The sequence below is a fragment of the Dromiciops gliroides genome, chromosome 2 (assembly GCF_019393635.1).
Source record: "Dromiciops gliroides isolate mDroGli1 chromosome 2, mDroGli1.pri, whole genome shotgun sequence".
Classification (NCBI taxonomy): Eukaryota; Metazoa; Chordata; class Mammalia; order Microbiotheria; family Microbiotheriidae; genus Dromiciops; species Dromiciops gliroides.
Window position 1 is genome coordinate 170,038,827 of NC_057862.1, and position 19,704 is coordinate 170,058,530.

The 19,704-nt window shown below is 39.9% G+C and overlaps 1 protein-coding gene across 1 annotated transcript in view; it reads left to right on the plus strand.

Annotated features, from left to right (window-relative positions):
* Positions 1 to 19,704, plus strand: part of SHC4 (SHC adaptor protein 4) — a 172,181-nt gene that overhangs the window by 19,761 nt on the left and 132,716 nt on the right. Inside the window, exon 3 of the mRNA XM_043980737.1 lies at positions 17,088 to 17,158. Coding sequence (XP_043836672.1) covers positions 17,088 to 17,158 — 71 coding nt within the window. The remainder of the gene's footprint in view (positions 1 to 17,087; positions 17,159 to 19,704) is intronic.

Consider the following 19,704-nt stretch of genomic DNA (forward strand, 5'->3'; position numbering starts at 1 on the left):
GAGGCTAAGAAAATATCAGTGACTTGCCTATGGTCACACAGCTACTAAGTGTTAGAGGTGGGAGTTGAACCCAGATTGGCTGGCTCATGGTTCAACATGTTTCTCACTACCCCCACATTTGCCTTTCTCAGTTAGGTACTGTGTCCTACTAAATTACTGGTAAGTGCAGTGATTCCACCAGCCAAATCAATAACCAGCTAGTTGATGACTAGTCCAAGGGCAAAGACTTCTGTAGGGGGAATAATAAGAGCTAGCATTTTGATAATACTTTAAGGTTTACAAAACCCTTTACAAATATCATCTCATTTGACCTTCATAACAACCCTATGAGGGAAGTATTATTCTTCTTCCTATTTTACAGATGAGAAAATGAGGTATAGAGATTTGAATAAGGTCATATAGCCAGTGAGTGAGACAGAATTCAAACTCAGATCTTCCTGACTCCTGGTCTGTAGTCGAGTGATCTACTACACCATCTCCCTAGCTGTTCAAAATTTACTGACCAAGTTGGGGAGACTGGCCAAAGGAGAGTGGTTGGAGGGAAGGTAAGAAAGAGGCATAGTAGGTACAAGAAATGGGGGAAGTTACTAGAATCAGAAGGGAATTCGGAACTCTGACAGCACATTGATATGCTTCCCCAGATGGCAGGGTTAATTTTCAAGAGTCATCCTTCAGAATCAATTAAGAACCTAATTTCCTAAATCACAGCCACTGTCAAAATAAAAGGGGAAGGTTGCAGGGGTGGGGGGAAGCAGTGGAGAATCATTCTGATGGAAGGAGGAGATGCTTGAATTCTGGAGAAGGGATGTTATTGATTCTGGAGGCCCTGAGGAAGCATAATGTGCCCACTCCCTAAGGAGTCAGTTAATGCCACTCAAGACTTGGCTCTGTTGGAGGCGACCCTGAGAAAGGAAACAGAAGAAACTCCTTGAGTCATCAGCAGATTGTTTAAGTTAGGCCAGAGCCAGGCTTTTTCTCTTCAATGTGATGCCTAAAAACATTGTCAGCACTTGGAATTCAAAACCATGATCATCCTCCAATCCGGTGCCATAGGAAAGATTGAACCACATTGTGGGAGAGGAACTAGGAAAATAAAGAGAGGTCAAAAGCCTAGTGAGTAAAATAAGGAAGAATTATACAGCTATTAAAGCTTAAAACTGAAGTAAGACTTTTGGAAGACTTTGTATATTTAGAGTGTCAAGGGCTTGAGATTCACCAAGGATTAGTGCTGGAGGAGAGAAGCCCTAGCGAAATTTCCCCATTTTCACTGTGAAAAGAAAATGTTCATATGGGTAAGTGTGAGGTTTGGTTGAATTACTTGACCATCATTTTCTTTCTTTCTTTCTTTCTTTCTTTCTTTCTTTCTTTCTTTCTTTCTTTCTTTCTTTCTTTCTTTCTTTCTTTCTTTCTTTCTTTCTTTCTTTCTTCCTTTCTTCCTTTCTTTCTTCCTTTCTTCCTTTCTTCCTTCCTTTCTTCCTTCCTTCCTTCCTTCCTTCCTTCTTTCTTTCTTTCTTTCTTTCTTTCTTTCTTTCTTTCTTTCTTTCTTTCTTTCTTTCTTTCTTTCTTCCTTTCTTTCTTCCTTTCTTTCTTCCTTTCTTTCTTCCTTTCTTTCTTCCTTTCTTCCTTCCTTCCTTTCTTTCTTCCTTTCTCTATTTCTCTCTTTCTTTCTTTCTTTCTTTCTTTCTTTCTTTCTTTCTTTCTTTCTTTCTTTCTTTCTTTCTTTCTTCCTTTCTTCCTTTCTTTCTTCCTTTCTTTCTTTCTTTCTTTCTTTCTTTCTTTCTCTCTCTCTCTCTCTCTCTCTCTCTTTCTTTCTTTCTTCCTTTCTTTCTGCCCCAACCACCATTTTCAATGCTCTAAACCACTTTTGTGGACCTTCTAGTCTCCTAGAGCACCCCCTGCTGGAATGTCTCCTTACTGATCATGCCACTTTGGGGGCAGTGCAGTGCCCATCACTCTATTGGAACTTCTGTATGGCAGCTAGAGAAGAAACAAATGTGCAGAAAAAATGTTCAGGTGGGATAACTGTACCACAGTGTCTGGTCATAGAGTTCATCTTGGCATCATGCCCAACCTTTCAGAGAAAAGGACATCCAGGAAGATTCTCCTGGGAAGTAAATTAACTTTTGTGAGTCACTCCTTTTCCATCTCATTTATGATTCATGACCAAGACCATATTTTTAGCTGTTTATTTATTTGATGTTGTGAAACAGACATGGAGCTGAGTGGAAGTATCTTGTTAGTAGACTCCTAGAGGAATGAGGAAGAGCTGGGTCTAAAATTTTAGAGTAAATCATAGAATATAAAGATGGAAGAGACCTTATGGGTCATCTAATAGCAATAACTCTCTTTAATATAGAACTTTAAGGTTCTCAGTGAGCTTTCCTCATGACCTCCCAGTTATATTGGTCATCTAAGCATTATCATCCCCATTTTACAGATAAGAAGGAGTCTGAGAGATGAAGTAACTTGGTAAAGTAATATATGATCTGTCAGACACTAGTAAGTCTCTGAAGCAAGATTACAATCAGGCCTTCTGATGGCACACTTTCTATTAACTCTAACCAGCTTATTTTACAGATGAGGAAACTGAGGATAACAAGAGCAAAGCAAGTGAGGCATTTGTCTTAGGTGTATGAAGGAGCAAAACATCATATAAAGTAAACACTCACTATCCCATGCATGATATGTCATTAGAATTAGATTTTCTATTTCTACATTGGGTGCAAAGATGAGCCAGTGGTGGCACTGTAAGAGAGGTTAAGTGACTTATCTAGAGTCACAAAAGGAGTAAATAATAGAGCCAGGATTCACACTGAGATCCTTTGAATTTAGATCTAGGTGGTATAGTGTATTAAATCACTGGACCTGAAGTTAGGTAGACCTTAGTCCAAATCCAACCTCAGATACTTACTAGCTGTGTGATGCTGGACAAGTCACTTAACCCTGTTTCTCTCAGTTTCCTCATCTGAAAAATGAGCTGGAGAAGAAAACGGCAAACCTCTTCAGTATCTTTGCCAAGAAAATCCCAAATGGAGTCATGAAGAGTAAGACGTGACTGGAATGACTGAATAACAAGAGCACTTGAAAGATTTCTTTCTTGGACCAATATCTATATGATCAGAGCTTTTTCTTTGTAGGAATCTTTCTTTAGGTAGGGCTTCTGATCCATATCAAGGGACACTCTGTGTGAGAGTTTGGAAGTACTATGGCCAGCTCCTCAAACCCTAGGGAAGAGAAGAAAGCAGGAAGAAATGATACAGAGCATATCCTTGTTTCCTGGACCACATGGAAAGGGGTGGAGGAATAGGCTAGTGAGAATAGGTAGGAGAAAGAAACAGAACATAGCAGTCAGTATCATAAGAGAATTAGATAAAAACCTACATTTGTATCTATGGATCTTTAATGAAGTATCTATATTACAGAATGTCAGAATGTGAGAGTTGGAAGGGATTTCACTGATTTTCTAGTCAAATTCAAACATAAAGGATTGCCACTGCAACAAACCTGATGAGTGGCAGTCTCAGCTATGCTGGAATATTTCTAGGGAGGGGAAACATATGTCTTCTCATGATGGTCCATTCCACTTTTGGATGGCTCTAATTAATGGTTAAGAAGTTTTTTCCTGATATTGAGCCTAAATAGGTCTTAGTTCTCACCCATTGCTCATGGTTCTGCCCTCTGAGCCAAACAACACAAATTGAATCCTTCGTCTCCTTGATACCCTTCAAATACTTGACCATGGCCATCATCTTTTTCCCAAATCTTCTCTTCTCCAGGGTAAATATGTCCATTTCCTTCAACTAATTCTCATATGTCATGAACTCCAGGCCCTTCATCATTCTGGTTGCCTTTCGCTGGGCACTCTTCAGCTGCTTCTTCTTCTTCTTCTTCTTCTTCGCAGGGCAATGAGGGTTAAATGACTTGCTCAGGGTCACACAGCTAGTAAGTGTCAAGTGTCTGAGGCTGCATTTGAACTCAGATCCTCCTGAATTCAGAGCCAGTGCTCTATCCACCTAGCTGCCCCCTCATGTTCTTCTTATACTGTGGTGATCCTGTTTTCTCATTGTTCTTCCTATAAATAGGCCTTTCCTCTCCTGAGTTTATGAATGCTTGGCCTAATTCAATATTTCCTGATGTGCTTCAAAAAGAGAATAGCCCCATCATCTCATCACTGACATTTTTTCTTATTGTCCTTTAACATTTGCTGACCAATCTTCATAATCTCATTTTTTGATTCTCACAACAATCCTGTGAGTTAAATACTAGAGGTGGTGGTATTGTCCCCATTTTACAGAGGAAGAAGCCATGATTCATAGTAGCTAAGGTACTCCTTTGGCCCATAATCATATGGTTATTTTCAAGCAAGGAATTTGAACTCATGTCTCTTCTAACTCTGGGTCCAGTGTACTCTGTTTTGAGTACAGACTTACATATAGAAGTACATAACTGTCTCTCAGTTCTCAGTTATAGGGTGTAAAGCTGGAATTAATTAATATGTATTGAGATGGGGACTTTTGAAATCATCGAATCCAGTCCTCTCATTTTATACATTTGATCCAATTCATCAAGAACTCATCAAACACCAACTATGTGCCAGACACTCTGCTAGATTCTGGGGGTACAAAGACATCAATGAAAGAGCCCCTGGCCTTAAAGAGCTTGCATACTACTGAGGAAGACAACAGGAGGAAAACAGGAAGGAAGGAAGGAAAAAGGAAGGAAGGAATAAGAAGTTTAAACACTTCCAATTTATTAAGCCTTTCCAGTCCTCTTTAATCTTAGTGCCTTCCCTCTGAGACTATTCCCAGTTTATCCTGTTATGTATCTTGTTTGTACATCACTGTTTGCTTGTTGTCTCCTCCATTAACTTTGAGCCCCTTGAGGCCTGGTTTTAGTTTTTCTTTGTATCCTCAGGGCTGAGCACTATGCCTAGGGCACATTAAGAAATACTAGTTGAATAACTATGTACCAAGCATTGTGCTAAGCTATGCTAATGGAAATACTAAGGAATACTAATGGAAAAACAAGTCAGTTCCTGTTCCCAGAGCTCACATTCTAAAAAGGGAGAGAAAACCTATAGGAGGGTTACATTGTAGTGTAGATGGTAAAGACTAGTGGTTCACAAAATGCAGGTATAGGACAGATGGCAATGATGGAGGTGCATGGAAGGCACAGTGGCTTTCCAGTTAGTAAAGCCCAGTGGTCTACCATCTTAAGATAGGGCTTGTATTTGATGACTCCTTGCTCCTTGAAGTGGTTTGAGTGACCATGTCTGCCATGGTAGAGGGTCCAAGGCCCACAACTATTGGGAAAGGGGAAGTAAGTCTGAGGCTCATAGTGGAGCAGGAGCTCTGAACTGCCTCCCATGGGATGGAGAGGTGGTCAGGTCAAGCCATGGGAAAAACAGGGAAAATCAGGGAGGGAAAGATCAAATCAGAGAGGGAAAGATCATGATGGTATCTTCATAGGAGGCAGTCTAGGTTGGGGGATAAGAGCTACTTCTATGTTGTCAGCTCCATGCTCCAGTGCCCATGTGGGGATCATGTAGGGGAGAGAGGAAGGAACTACTATGGTTTGCCCCCTGAACTCTCCAAATAAGTATACAAATAAGTAATAGGGATGGGAATTGGGGCAGCAAGCATTAATAGCTGCAGTGAGTGGGCGAATGAAATGGGTCAGGAAAAGGCTGTAAACTGAAGTAGTTGGGTTAAGCCTTGAAGGAAATTAGGGAGTCCAAGAAGTAGAGGTGAGGAGGGAGAGTCTTTCAGATATGATGTATGTATACATGATACACACAGTTGTTTGACTATGATTTAATTTTTTTTGTAAATAGTATTTTCCCCCTAGCTACTGTGTTAGACACTGGGGATACAAAGAAAGGTAAAAACACCCGACCTCAAGGAGCTCAAAATCTAAGTGGAGAGACAGGGTATAAACAATTATGTATGAACATGATTTATACAGGATAAATTGGTGATAATCTCAGGGGGAAGATACTAGCTCTCAGCAGGACCAGGAAAGGTTTCTTTCAGAAGGTAGGAATTTAGCTTAGACTTTAGGGAAGCCAGGGAAGCCAGAAGGGAGAGGTGAAGAGGGAGAAAACTCCAGGCAAACTTTCCATGAAAATGCTCAGTCAGGAGTACAAGGAGGCCAGTGTCACTGGATCATAGAGTATATTGAAGGGAATCAGGCATAAGAAGATTGGAAAGGTAGGAAGGGACCAGGTTATAAAAGGCTTTAAAAGTCAAGTATGGGGTGGGGCAGCTAGGTGGCACAGTGGAAAAAGCACTGGCCTTGGATTCAGGAGTACCCGAGTTCAAATCCGGCCTCTGACACTTGACACTTACTAGCTGTGTGACCCTGGGCAAGTCACTTAACCCCTATTGCCTGCCCCCCCCCAAATAAAATAAAATAAATTTTTAAAAAGTCAAGTACAGGATTTTCTCTATATATTCTCTATATAGTTCTCTATATCCTCTACATGAGAATAGACTATAAACTCCTTGAGGGTAGAGACTGGTTGGGATATTTTTCCTTTTTACATTCCTAATAATTAGGATATAACACTCCAATGAGGTTTTTAAAACATCAAAATATTCTAGAAATGCAAGCTATTATTATTACAAATTATTGTTATTAGGGGCTTAATAAATGCTTGGTGAGTTATTGTTCTTGGAGAGTTGTTGGAGTATGGAAAGAAAGAGGCTAGAATCCTGCCTCTCCCATCTATTCACTGTGTGACCATGGCCAAATCAAGGGATACTTATAGGCCCCAGTTTCCTTATCTATAAAATGGAGTTAATAAAAACTTTTATGAACCTCAGAGGCCATCTAGTCCAGCCCTCTCATTTTACAAAGGAGGAAACTGAGGTCCAAAGAGGTTGAATGATTTGCCAAGATCACAAAGTTAATAAATGTTTAGCTCTGCCTCACTTAAATCCAATTCAAGGGAAAAGTCAAGACTTTACCCACATTACTCTTTTGATGACATGGGTCCTCTTCAAAACAAAGGAAGTGCAAGAGGCCAAGTCCCAACTCCAACTCCAGCATCCTTTCTGCTTCACTTTAATGCCTGTCTTCCTTCCCTACCTGCCTCAGAGTGGTCATGAGGAGGAAATACCATAGCTGTGAAAGCACTTTGCAAATCAAAAAGGCCCAAAGGTCAATCTGGATCAGAAAATATTTGCAGCCCTTGTAGCGCCAGCACTTGTCAAATGGATCCAAAGAGGAGAAGTTGACTGTATCCTGTGGTCTCTCTCTTGCTTTAGAGTTAATACTGGGAGAGGTGACAGCTCTCTGAATTCTTTCAGTCACACATTTGCCCCATGGAGGACCTCAAACTAAGTAAATGGAGCTGATTTCAGAACCGTGGGTTGAGTTGGAATCTTTTCCTACTCCAAAAATGTGTTAGAACAGAATTGGTTATAGGGCTTTGCCTCAGGAGTGGGCCTCTTGGCATGAGGTCTCATAGAGATGCCCGGATGGTTGTCATGTTTCTCTTGCCCACGTAAGGGGTATATTGGCTAGTAATGTAATATATTTGCACTCAAGCTTATAATTTTTTAAAGTTTATGGTTTGCATCCCCCCTCCCCTTTAACATTGTGGGGTTTCCAAAAATATGAACATGCCACTGATCTGTAATTTTCCTTGGGTCTTCTGGGGAGCAGACACTTTATTTGCAGGGTCCAAGATTGCTTGTTCTATGAGAGAAAGATGGCATTTCTATTTATGAGCCACCTTAGAGAGCACAGTGGAACAATGGAAAGACTTATGAACTTCCAAGTCACAAGTTGTTGTTCAGTCATTTCAGTTGTGTCTGACCCTTTGTGATCCCATTTGGAGTTTTCTTGGCAAAGATACAGCAGTGCTTTGCCCTTTTCTTCTCTAGCTCATTTTACAGGTGAGAAAGTTGAGGCAAACAGGGTTAAGTGACTTGTCTAGGGTCACATAGTGAGTGTGTGAGGTCAGATTTGAACTCAGGAAGATGAGTCTTTCTTACTGTAGGCCTGGCACTCTATCCACTGGGTCACCTAGCTGCCTTCCAAGTCACAAGGCCTGAGAGCAGATTTGGATTCTGCTTCTCTGTGTCGCACTGGGCATGGACCTCAGTTTCCTTATGATTAAAATGAAGGAATTGGACTAGATGACTTCTGCATCCCTTTTGGATCCATGGTCATTTTAGTACTTCAAATTGCCTGTTAATATAGAAATGAAAGGAGGAAACATTGTAATTGTGTGGGAGATAGGACAGTGAAGAAATTTGAGGCACGGGGCAGATTCACACAGAAAAGATAACTAATGTATTTTAATTTACATTAGCAATTTAGTTATCAGTCACTTATACTTTAGTGTGAAAGTTCCTGGAGCAAATTTTTTAAATGAGGAGAAGAGAGATTAGGAAGACTCTGGACACCTCAAGAGGGAGGTACAAAGGGAAAAAGTGTCAGAAGGGTTAAGCAAAGTGAGAAAAATGACCTTTGCCTACTTTAAAATTTTGCCTAAGGCTAGGCATGTAGGCATGCATGGGGACCACTCAGACTTAAATTGGGTCAGATATCCTGTGGATATGCACAGAGGCAGAGCTTACTGATGTAAAGGACTCACTCTCCTCTCTTCTCTTTCGATATAGACCCACACACTCTAAAAAGTTCAGTTTCATTCCTCATTAACATCACCCCAAGGTGTGGGAATTCTTTACAATCTTAGCCACTCAGGTTTATAGCAGCCCAGAAATATCAAAGAAAACTAGCTCCACTCCGTGAAATAGACATTTGAATTATTTTTGCCCACAGCCTTGCACTCTTGGGAAGGAATATGCAGTGTGCTCTAAAATCTGCATACATTTTCCAAGGCCAGCAGTGGATTTATTATGAATGATTAATATATGTTTGCCGACACCAGGAAACGTTTCAAGAGATCTCTTTCTTGCTCTTGGGCTGCAGCTGTTTATCTGTGTCACTTGTTTTGGTCACTCCTAACTCGTCCAAAAAAGACCTGCTTACTATTCAAGGTGAGGCCTTAACTAATTCCCATTCCAGGCACATGATCTTCACTTCTCTCCTGACCCTGTTCCTCATCTTGCTGTTCATGAACTTGGGATTGCATGCCAGTTACTGGAAGGAAAAGGATTCTGGTTTTCATTCACAGAATGCCCCATTTTTATACCAAAACCAGAACCAGAAACCCTTCAATTGACTTATCTGGGAAGAATATCTTCTTATAGAAACAGCAGTCTAGATTGCACAGGAAGGATTCAGGTTATTTTTGAAATTTCTTGAACATTGTTGGGGAATTTCTTAATCTGGGTTCCTAGAGAGCTCAGGGAAAATCTTACCCACCACCAGGTTCACTAGTCTGGGCATCAAATAAAGTGAGTAGCCAAACTGAAAGGGAAAGAAAATTCTTAGTGAACTAAGGGAGAGTGCTTTCAATATGGTCAATGGAGTTCCTTTTAGGCCTAATTAGAGTGAAACTGATAAACCCAACCATGATTTCTCCCATCTTGATACTGCTTTTGCTTTGAGAGTCTAGACCAGGGCTTCTTAAACTTTTTCCACTCATGACCTCTTTTTGCCCAAGAAATTTTTATGGGATCCCAGGTTGATAGGTATATAAAATAGGTTTGCCAAATTTTTCACATCCCCCACATTCAGTTACATGACCCCATATGGGGTCAAGACCCACAGTTAAAGAAGCTTTGGTTTATACCACACAGTTTTTCATTTAGTCATTTAGAGCAGAGGTGTTAAACTCAACTAGAAATGGGGGCCCCTAAATGGTACTAAGGAACGCTTCTGGCTGCATATCGACCTAGAAAACCATGTGTTAATATTAACTATGCTGTATTATATTTTAATTTATTTTGTCAAGTATTTCTCAGTTACATTTTAATCTGGTTCAGGCATCACTCAAGCGTGTTGCCAGATGCAAGCAGCTGGTGGGATTTGTTTTTGACACCTGTGATGTAGAGAACAGGGAAGGATCTGTTGTTTCATCAGGATGGAGATATTCTCCCACGATAGGTCTCAACACGTCTATGAATTAGCAGACAAGTCCTAGGGACTTGACTATGGCACATGAAAGTTTAGTGACTTGTTCAGATTCATATTAAAAAGTTAGAAGAGGGACTTAAACCCAGGTTTTCATGAATCTAAGTCTAGCACTCTATTCACTATGAAACATTGGCTTTAGTTAAATGCTGCCTGGTTTTGTTTTGATCATTTCATGAATATTAAGCAAATGATAACCTCCTCAAGGGCAGGGACCATGATTTGTACTTTCCTTGTGTTGCACATAGCACCCATTCATTTAGTCAGTCATTGATTTATTCAACAGACATTTATTAAGTGCTTACCATATGCAGAGCAAACAGACAATTTAGATAAGACTGTCCCTGCTTTTCAAGGGCATAGAGTCTTTTTTCAGGGCAATGTGGGTTAAGTGACTTGCCTGTGGTCACATACCTAGTAAGTGTCAAGTGTCTGAGGCTGGATTCAAACTTAGGTCCTCCTGAATCCAAGACTGGTGCTTTATAGAGGGCATAGAGTCTTATAGGAAGAGGAGACACAAGTTCATGGCCACTATAATATATAGTACTGCAAAGTAAGTCCAGCAGAGAGTTGCAAAACAAAATGCTAAATGAGATCTGAGGGCAAAGGTCATTTTTGGTGGAGGACTGGTGAATGGCTTCATGGAAGAAGTAGCAGTTGAGTTATGACTTCGAGGTACATAAGGATTCAACAGGTGAAGAGGGAAGAGAGGACATTCTGGGTATAGGGGAAACAGCATGAGCAAACCCATGGGATGAGGGAAAACAGAAAGCAATTCTGTTGGATACAGGGTAGGTTGTCCAGTCATCCTGTAGTGTATAAGTGTGGAAGGGAGTAGTAAGAGAGAAACCTAAGAAGGTAAGCTGACTCCAGATTCTGGAGGACATTTAATTAAGGCAAAGAAGCTTGAATTTTATTGGTAGACAACCAGAAGCCACCAAAGATCAAAGGAATGCGTTATTCTGGCAGCCATATGAAGGATATTTTGGACCAGGGAAAGAAGAAAGGCCTTTACTAGGGTGAAAGATAAGGAGAATCACCTCCATTTTAAAAACTAAGGAAACTGGGCAGCTAGGTGGTACAGTGGAAAAAGTACCGGCCCTGGATTCAGGAGGACCTGAGTTCAAATCTGGCCTCAGACATTTGATACTTAATTGCTGTGTGACCTTGGGCAAGTCACTTAACCCTCATTCCCCCCCCAAAAAGAAATAAAATTTTTTTTAAATTAAGGAAACTGAGGTCTATACAGACTAATATTTATAAAGTCAAATTCAGTCCCTTTAATTCATGCCAGGCCTAGAATTTGAATCCCCTGCTTCTGTCTTATTTGCCACATGTTCCCATTTTGCTTCTCAAAAAGAAAAAGAAAAACAAAAACTAGAACATTCCCCTCTGGGATATAGGACCCAGGACCAGTGAATGTTCTGTTCTCTACCTATGACTGAGTTGTTAAAGCACAGCCTGAACCAATATTAGTGATTCCTCTCGACATCAAAGGAGTAGCTAAGGCTAGAAAGTTAGGGGATCAATCTGTTAGATTCTGAAGAGAAGTTCTATCTTGGCAATGCAAGTCTCAGCCAAGTGAGAAGTTTTATTTGTATCGGGGTTGCTTCTAAACAGCTCTCATTCACTTTCATTATTTCACTTCTACTCCACCAGTCTTCCTATGATGTCATCTTCCTTTTCAAAGTCTGCAGAAACCCATTCTCAGGGGAGGGCAGTATTGTGGAATGAGGCATTGGCCCTAAGTGTGCAGGCCTGGTCTTGAGTCCTAGCTTCAGCGCTTACTTCCTATGTGCCGTTGGGCAAATCATTGGATTTTTCTGAGTTTCATTTTTGTAATCTGTAAAACAGAGATGATTTTATACTACTTAGATTGTTTTCAAGGAAAGTGTTTTATAAATGAAAACTAATAGAGTTATTTTTGGCTTCAATAGAAGTCAAGTTGGGCGGCTAGGTGATACAGTGAATAAATAGGGTGCTGGGCCTGGAGTCAGGAAAACCTGAGTTCAAATGTGGCCTGTAGACAGTTACTAGCTGAGTGACCCTGGGCAAGTCACTTAACCCTGTTTGCCTCTGTTTCCTCATCTATAAAGTGAGCTGAAGAAGGAAATGGCAAACCACTCCAGTATCTTTGCCAGAAAAAACTCAAATGGGATCATGAAGAGTTGGACATGGGTGAAACTAGTTTGGAACTACTTGTATAAACCCATTCTGGTTTTTCATATTATGTGGCACTGGACATTAGGCTCGAGAACATGGAGATTAAATCACAGCTGATTAAAATTACATCAACTGGCTGTACCTAAGCCAATTACTTCAATTCATTGAACTTGGGTACAGTCATTTACCATCTCTGGGTCTCCCTTTTCTGTTAAATGGGGAATGAACATGTTGATCAACTGCCCAATCAGTAGCTTCTGTAGTCCCTTCCAACTCCCAAATTGTGTGACTTTCATCAAAGATTCCAAAGGATAGATCTGGAAAGTGGAGGTAACAACTTGCTTCTCTCCAAAAATCATGAACTCCAGAACCACTAGAAAGCAGGGAAAACTGGTAAAAAATTACTGATAGACATCAGAGATAGAGAACTTTTCCAGTATAAAATGGAAAAAATGAAAAGCCATGTTGATGCCACATCCCTGTAAGCTGATTTGATTTAAATAGCCACTACATGTCAAGCACTGAGGGCACAAAAACAAGTGAAACAGTTTCTTCCCTTAAATTGCTAATATTCCATCAGGGAAAACAATAGAGCACATAGAAGTAAATGCAAATGTGTACACAGTAAACACAAAGTAATTTTGAGAGTGGGGTAGGATGTGGTACACTCCCAGCTGAAGGGAGCAGGAGAAAGCTCATGTCCCATGAGCTGAGCCTTGAAGGACTCTAGGGATTATATTATAAGGGGGATGGGGTGAGGTGAGGTGAAGGAGTGAGTGCATTCCTTTTTTTTTAGTGAGTGCATTCTTTTTATTATTATTATTATTTTTTTTTGCGGGGCAATGGGGGTCAAGTGACTTGCCCAGGGTCACACAGCCAGTAAGTGTTAAGTGTCTGAGGCCAGATTTGAACTCAGGTACTCCTGAATCCAGGGCTGGTGCTTTATCCACTGTGCCACCTAGCTGCCCCTGAGTGCATTCTTTTAAAAAAAAAATTTTTTTTTTTTTTTTTTGGTGAGGCAATTGGGGTTGTGACTTGGCCAGGGTCACACAGCTAGTAAGTAGAGTGAGTGCATTCTTGACATGGGAGACCACCTACACAAAGGCAGGGAGAAAGGAGATGAAATGTCTAGGTGGAACAAGCCATTTTGCTAGAAAGTATGAAGAGGGGTAATGGATGTATAATGAACCTGGAAACAAGAAATGAGACTGGAGATAGAACTGAAAGGGCATTGAATACCAAAATGAGGAGTTTATCCTATAGGCAACTGTGAGCCACGAGAGTGACAGGATCAAACCCTGTATTGTAGAAATATCTTAAAAGGAATAGCAAGCTGTACTTAATAGATTTGCAGTTTCATGCGCAATCATCTTTTTTAAAAAAAATTATTATACTTTTATGGAAATACTTGTTTTATTTCATAAATGAAAAAAAGAAATAATTTTAAAAAATCAGCTGTGTAGGGGATAAATTAGAGATTCGAGAGATCTGAGGCAGGGAGACTGATAAGGAAGAGATGATGAAGACTTTGATGCCACTCTGACTCATGCCTATATTAATATACTAAATCCCTTCTTATCTAGCCCTCAGCAGTTTATGCAACAAAGAAGTAGACAAATGTCATTTTTACACTCTCTGTCTCTGTTTCTCTCTGCTGTATGTCTGTCTGTCTGTCTGTCTGACAGAAAGAGAGAGAGAGAGAGAGAGAGAGAGAGAGAGAGAGAGAGAGAGAGAGAGAGAGAGATTCTCCAAGGAAAAGTCTTTAACTAGAATGGGCTTTTGTGAGTCACTATAAGATCAACTTCATTCAGGACTTCATGGTAATTTGTTGCAAAATTCTGGCATGATTTCCTCCCTCCTCCCCCACCTTCTTAGAGTAGCCTCTCCTACCCAAGGTAGAATGGAAACTCACTCACTCTTGGAATGATCTTGAGGTCTGACTCATGTTTCTTCTAAATTTCTCATTGTATCCATGTGAACTGTGTAGAGAGCACATCCCCATGCCCATGACTGGCAGGCCAGAAAAGGTGGATTCTGAGGAGAGAAATGTTGGAGGGAGGAACATTGCAAGTGCTTTGCCAGTGGGCAAAGTAGGCAGCCCCCGACCTGGGGGTGATTTGAGGAGTTCTAGGAAAGGTATTTCCCCCCCCCTAGCAAATTTTACCTTGATTTATTCATTTATTTCGGCTAGTCATTCTTTAAAATGCAAATGTCACTGGAAGGAGTAATAAACTATTTCATATCCTGAATATTAGACACTTCATTTATGAAGTGTTCTCCCCTGGTCCAGATTATGAATGGCCTTGAATGCCAGACAAAGGAGTTTGAGTTTTATTCAAGAGGCAATAGAAAGCTAATAAAGAGCGGCAGTTAGGTGTTACAGTAGATAAAGCACCGGCCCTGAATTCAGGAGGACCTGAGTTCATATCTGAACTCAGACACTTCACACTTACTGGCTGTGTTATACTGTGCACGTCACTTAACCCTTCTTGCCCCACAACCCGCCCCCCCCCCAACCAAACCAAAAAAACCCCTCAAAACACACAAAAACAACAACAAAAAGAAAGCCAATAAAGATTTTTTTGTTTTGTTTAGCTTTTTTTGGATAAATGGTCAGCTTGAAAGCTCTTTAGGTTATTGAGAAAAAGGATATCCCAAGTGTGCCTGAGGAGGCCGAAGAATGAAAAGACATAGACTTTCAAATGGTTAACAAATCAGCTCCGCCCCCCCCAACAACAAAAAGTACCCATAACATGCTTTAACTTTAATCTGCATAATTAACTTGTTCTCCATCACTTTCTTAAATCTAGACAATCCACAAAACAATAATTCAAGCCCTGATTTGTAGTGTTTGTTGATCTCTGAGGTGTAAATATTCACACTGAAAATATAACTATCACTTCACTGACCTGGTTCTAGCACACCCCTGGGTGGGAGTGACCTGTGGGATCCACTTTTCTTGAGAATTCTCTAATTGATTTTAAATAAAAAGCTTCCCCCCCCCCCCAACTATCCTTACCTTCACCGAATCTCCCAGTCTTTGGATTTGGTTAGCAAAAATGGAAGATTATATAGCCACTTAACCTTGAAGGAGCCATGTAAATCAAAGGCCTGGGGAGTCACTTCTCCCCTCTTGCCTTCAGTTTCATCATTGGTGAAGTGAAGATGATAGATTAGGTGATCTCTGAAGTGTCTTCCAGCTTGAGCTTTCAATAATTCTGCAGTTCAAAGGGATGTGTGTCTAGAGATGGGATGTTGGCTGGAGTAGATGGAAAAAACATAGATTTGGGACTGGAAAGGGCTTTAAAGGCCATCAAGTTCAATCTCTTCATTTTACAGATGAGGAAACTGAAATGGAGTGAAGAAGTGACTTATCCAGGGTCATTTGCCTAAGTGTCTGAGGTAGGAAATGACCGCAGGTCTTCCTAATTCCAAGAGAGACACTCCACTCCACGAGTGGTGTCAAACTCAAATAGAAAAGGAACCTTATGGTGACATATTGACTTAGAAAACTACAAACTAACATTGTGTTATATCTATTTTGTGAAACATTTGCCAGTTACATTTTAATCTAGTTTGAGCCAGAGTTTGACACTTCTAAATTACACTTTATCACCACCTGGCTCTGGTAAAATGTAAATTCCTTAAGAACAGGGGTTGTTTTAATTTTTGTCTTTGCATCTCCCCTGCCTAGCACAATGTCTTGCAGCTACCAGGCTTAATTGCTTGTTGAGCTGAATTATCTAGCATGCTAGGTCAGAAGCAATGTAGGTTGAATCCTGCCTTTCCAATTTACTACCTGAGTAACCTTCACTAAAACTCTTGGTACCACAGGCAACTTCGCAGGATTTATCTACTAAATTACACCTTACAGGTCAGGGAGGGGAGGTTTGCACACTAAGAGTTTCACAGCTGAGGAAACCACATATCAGGACAGTACAAAATACACTGATTACCCCTCACCCCCACCCCCCGCGCCCTATTCGCTCTACAATAAATATTTAATAAAGGCCAGTTATATTAAAGACGCCAAGAAGAATGATAAAAAAAAGGAGGCAGGCATAGCTTTGGTCATTGTACTTTTGCTAAATAGTTGGCTTAACCTTCCCATCACTTGGATTTGGGGGTTAGTCACTGGGGTTCTAATTCTATAGGAAGATAATAATCCTCAGTGGTTTATCAGAAGGAGAACTCAGTTTCTGACAGCCCTGACTATCCATCCACAGCATTGGCCAGACTCCCAGAAGCCCTCAGGCTACTTCAAAAGGAAAGATGAACAGGAAGGCTATAATTTCTTTTTTTTTTAATTAAAAAATAATATTTTGTTTTTTCTAATTATATATAAAAACAATTTAAACATTGATTTAAAAAATGTTAAATTCCAAATTCTCTCTCTCCCTCTCACCCCCCTCCTTGAGACAGTAAGCAATCTGATATGTTGGACATTTGCAATCATTTAAAACATATTTCCATATTAGTCATTTGGTGGAAGAAAATTTGAAAGCTATCATTTCTAAGAAACTTTCAGATCATTTTCAAAGTAGGCCATTTGGTGCTTACAAAATAACTGAAGAACAAAGACTTGGAGAAATGTTGTCCCCTATTTAGTAGGGGCGCTGATGAGTTTCTGTGTATTTTTACCCAGAGTCTTAATGAGCATATGTCCTCCTTGATGTTCAGATGCCATGGGCTACTATTCAAATGCACAACCCCAGAGAAAGCCATCAGAACCTGATCTGATGAAGATAATTTCTAATATCTTCAATGTGGGGCTACTAAGGTGAAAGCTGACTCACTGTGTCATGATCTACATTTTCTATGGGTTTGGCTTTTTTTTTTCCCTACATGTGCTTTTTTTCCCCCCCTTACTCCAGTACATAGGCTGTGTTGAAGTGCTGCAGTCGATGAGATCCTTGGATTTTGGCACGAGAACCCAAGTGACAAGGTAAGACCATGGCATGGCAATGAACTTTAAAGCCATAGTTGAAACTCAAAACTGTTTCTTGCTGTGCATCTTGAGAAGGATTGTTATTCCCTCTCACTCCTAGTTTCTTTGTGGGTTTTCAGGACCGTACAGGGAAATATCCTGGTATGATGAGGTTGACAGCTGGCCTCAGAGTCAGAAAGACCTGAGAGGTTCTACCTCTGAAATTTTCTATACCATTGAAACAGTTAGATTAAAAGCTAGAATAGATGGAAAAGTCCATGTATTCTATCCTGGGGTACCAAGGCCTTTGATTTGTCCAAGGTCATACAAGATTGTTTTTAAAGTATGTATTTAAGCAAAAATTCTGCTTTTCTTTATTTTTCATATAAGTTTTATTTTGTTAATTTCTCAATTACATGTAAAAAAAATTTAACCATCACTTAAAAAAATTTTCGTTTCTATTTTTCACTTTCTATTTTTGTGTGTTTTTCCCCCTTTTGGTCTATGTCTTCTTTCACAATGTGACTAATATAAAAATATGTTTTGCATGATTGCACATGTATAACCTATATTAAATTGTTCACTCTCTCGGGAAGGGAGGAGGTGAGGGAGGGAAGGGGGGGAAGAAAATTTGGAACTCAAATTTTAAAAATATGTTTAAAATTGTCTTTATATGTGATTGAGAAAAAATATTTAAAAATTTGAGTTCTGAATTTTCTCTCACCCTTTTACCCTTCTCTCCTCCTTAAGAAGGCAAGCAATTTGATTTTTATTACACATGTGAGGTCAAGCAAAATATATTTATATATCAACCATGTTGCCAAAGAAAACACAAACAAAATCAAACAATACAAATAAAGAAAAATTTAAAAGTATGCTTCAGATTGTATTCATAGTTCATCAGTTCTTTCTCTGGAGGTAGATAGCATTTTTCATCATGGGTTCCTTTGAAATTGTCTTAGATCTTTGTCTTCATGAGAGTACCTAAGTCTTTCATGGTTGATCATTGTACAGTGTTGCTATTATTGTATACAATGTTCTCCTTGTTCTGCTCACTTTACTTTACATCAATTCATATAAATCTTCTCAGGTTTTTCAGTAACTATCCTGCTAATCATTTCGTTCCATCATAATCATATACCACAACTTGTTCAGCCATTCTCTAATTGATGGGCATCCCCTTGATTTCCAATTCTTTGCCATCACAAAAGAGCAGTTATTAATATTTTTATACAGATAGGTCCATCCCCCTGCCCCTTACCCCATTAAAAATCTCTTTGGGATACAGCCCTACTCGTGGTATTGCTGGGTGAAAAGGTATGCACAGTTTTATAATTTTGGATGCATAATTCCAAATTGTTTTCCAGAATTGTTGGACTAATACAATCAACAGTTGTATTAGTGTTCTAATTTTTCCACACCCCCTCCAGCATTTGTCATTTTCCTTTTCTGTCATGTTAGTCAATCTGATGGGTATGAGGTGGTTTCTCAGAGTTGCTTTAATTTGCATTTCTTAAATTGTCAGTGATTTAGAGCATTTATTCACGTGACTATTAATAGCTTTGCTTTCTTTGGAAAACTTCATGTTCATATCTTTTGACCATTTATCAACTGAGGAATGGCTCTTATTTTTTAAAATGTGACTCAGTTCCCTATGTTTGAGAAATGAAGCTTTTATCAGAGAAACTTGCTACAAAATCTTCTGCACACACACCATTTTCCTGTTTTCCTTCTAATTTTGGCTGCATTGGTTTTGTTTGCACAGTAGCTTTTTTTTTTTTTTTTTTTGGTGAGGCAGTTGAGGTTAAGTGACTTGCCCAGGGTCACATAGCTAGCAAGTGTTAAGTGTCTGAGGCCGGATTTGAACTCAGGTCTTCCTGAATCCAGGGCCGGTGCTCTATCTGCTGTGCCACCTAGCTGGCCCTGCACAATAGCTTTTTAATCTCATGTAATAAAAATTATCTATTTTTATCATAACTCCCTCTACTTCTTGTTTGAACATAAATTCTTCCCTTACAAGATTTTTTTTTTTTGGGCGGGGCAATGAGGGTTAAGTGACTTGGCCAGGGTCACACAGCTAGTAAATGTCAAGTGTCTGAGGCCAGATATGAACTCAGATACTCCTGAATCCAGGGCTGGTGCTTTATCCACTATGCCACCTAGCTGCCCCCAGGATTTTATTTTTAAAAATTCAATTTCACCCATAATTTTTTTCTGGCAAACACTTATGTATATAGTGAGGCCAACCAATAGGGGTACTGGAGGATTATAATAGTCAGTCTTGGGATATCTATACTGACTAGCTTAGTTAAGTCAGGGTTTTTCAAATAATTTTCAAGGGAAACTGAAAGGCTCCATAGGGAGGGGAACTTGTAGGCAGAATTTTTTTTTTGAGGCGGTAGGGGTTAAGTGACTTGCCTAGGGTCACACAGCTAATAAGTGTCTGAGTCTAGATTTGGACTCAGGTCCTACTGACTCCAGGGCCAATGTTGTATTCACTGTACCACCTAGCTGCCCCTTGTAAACAGAATTTGAAACTCAGTGTTTTTTCTTTTTAATCAATA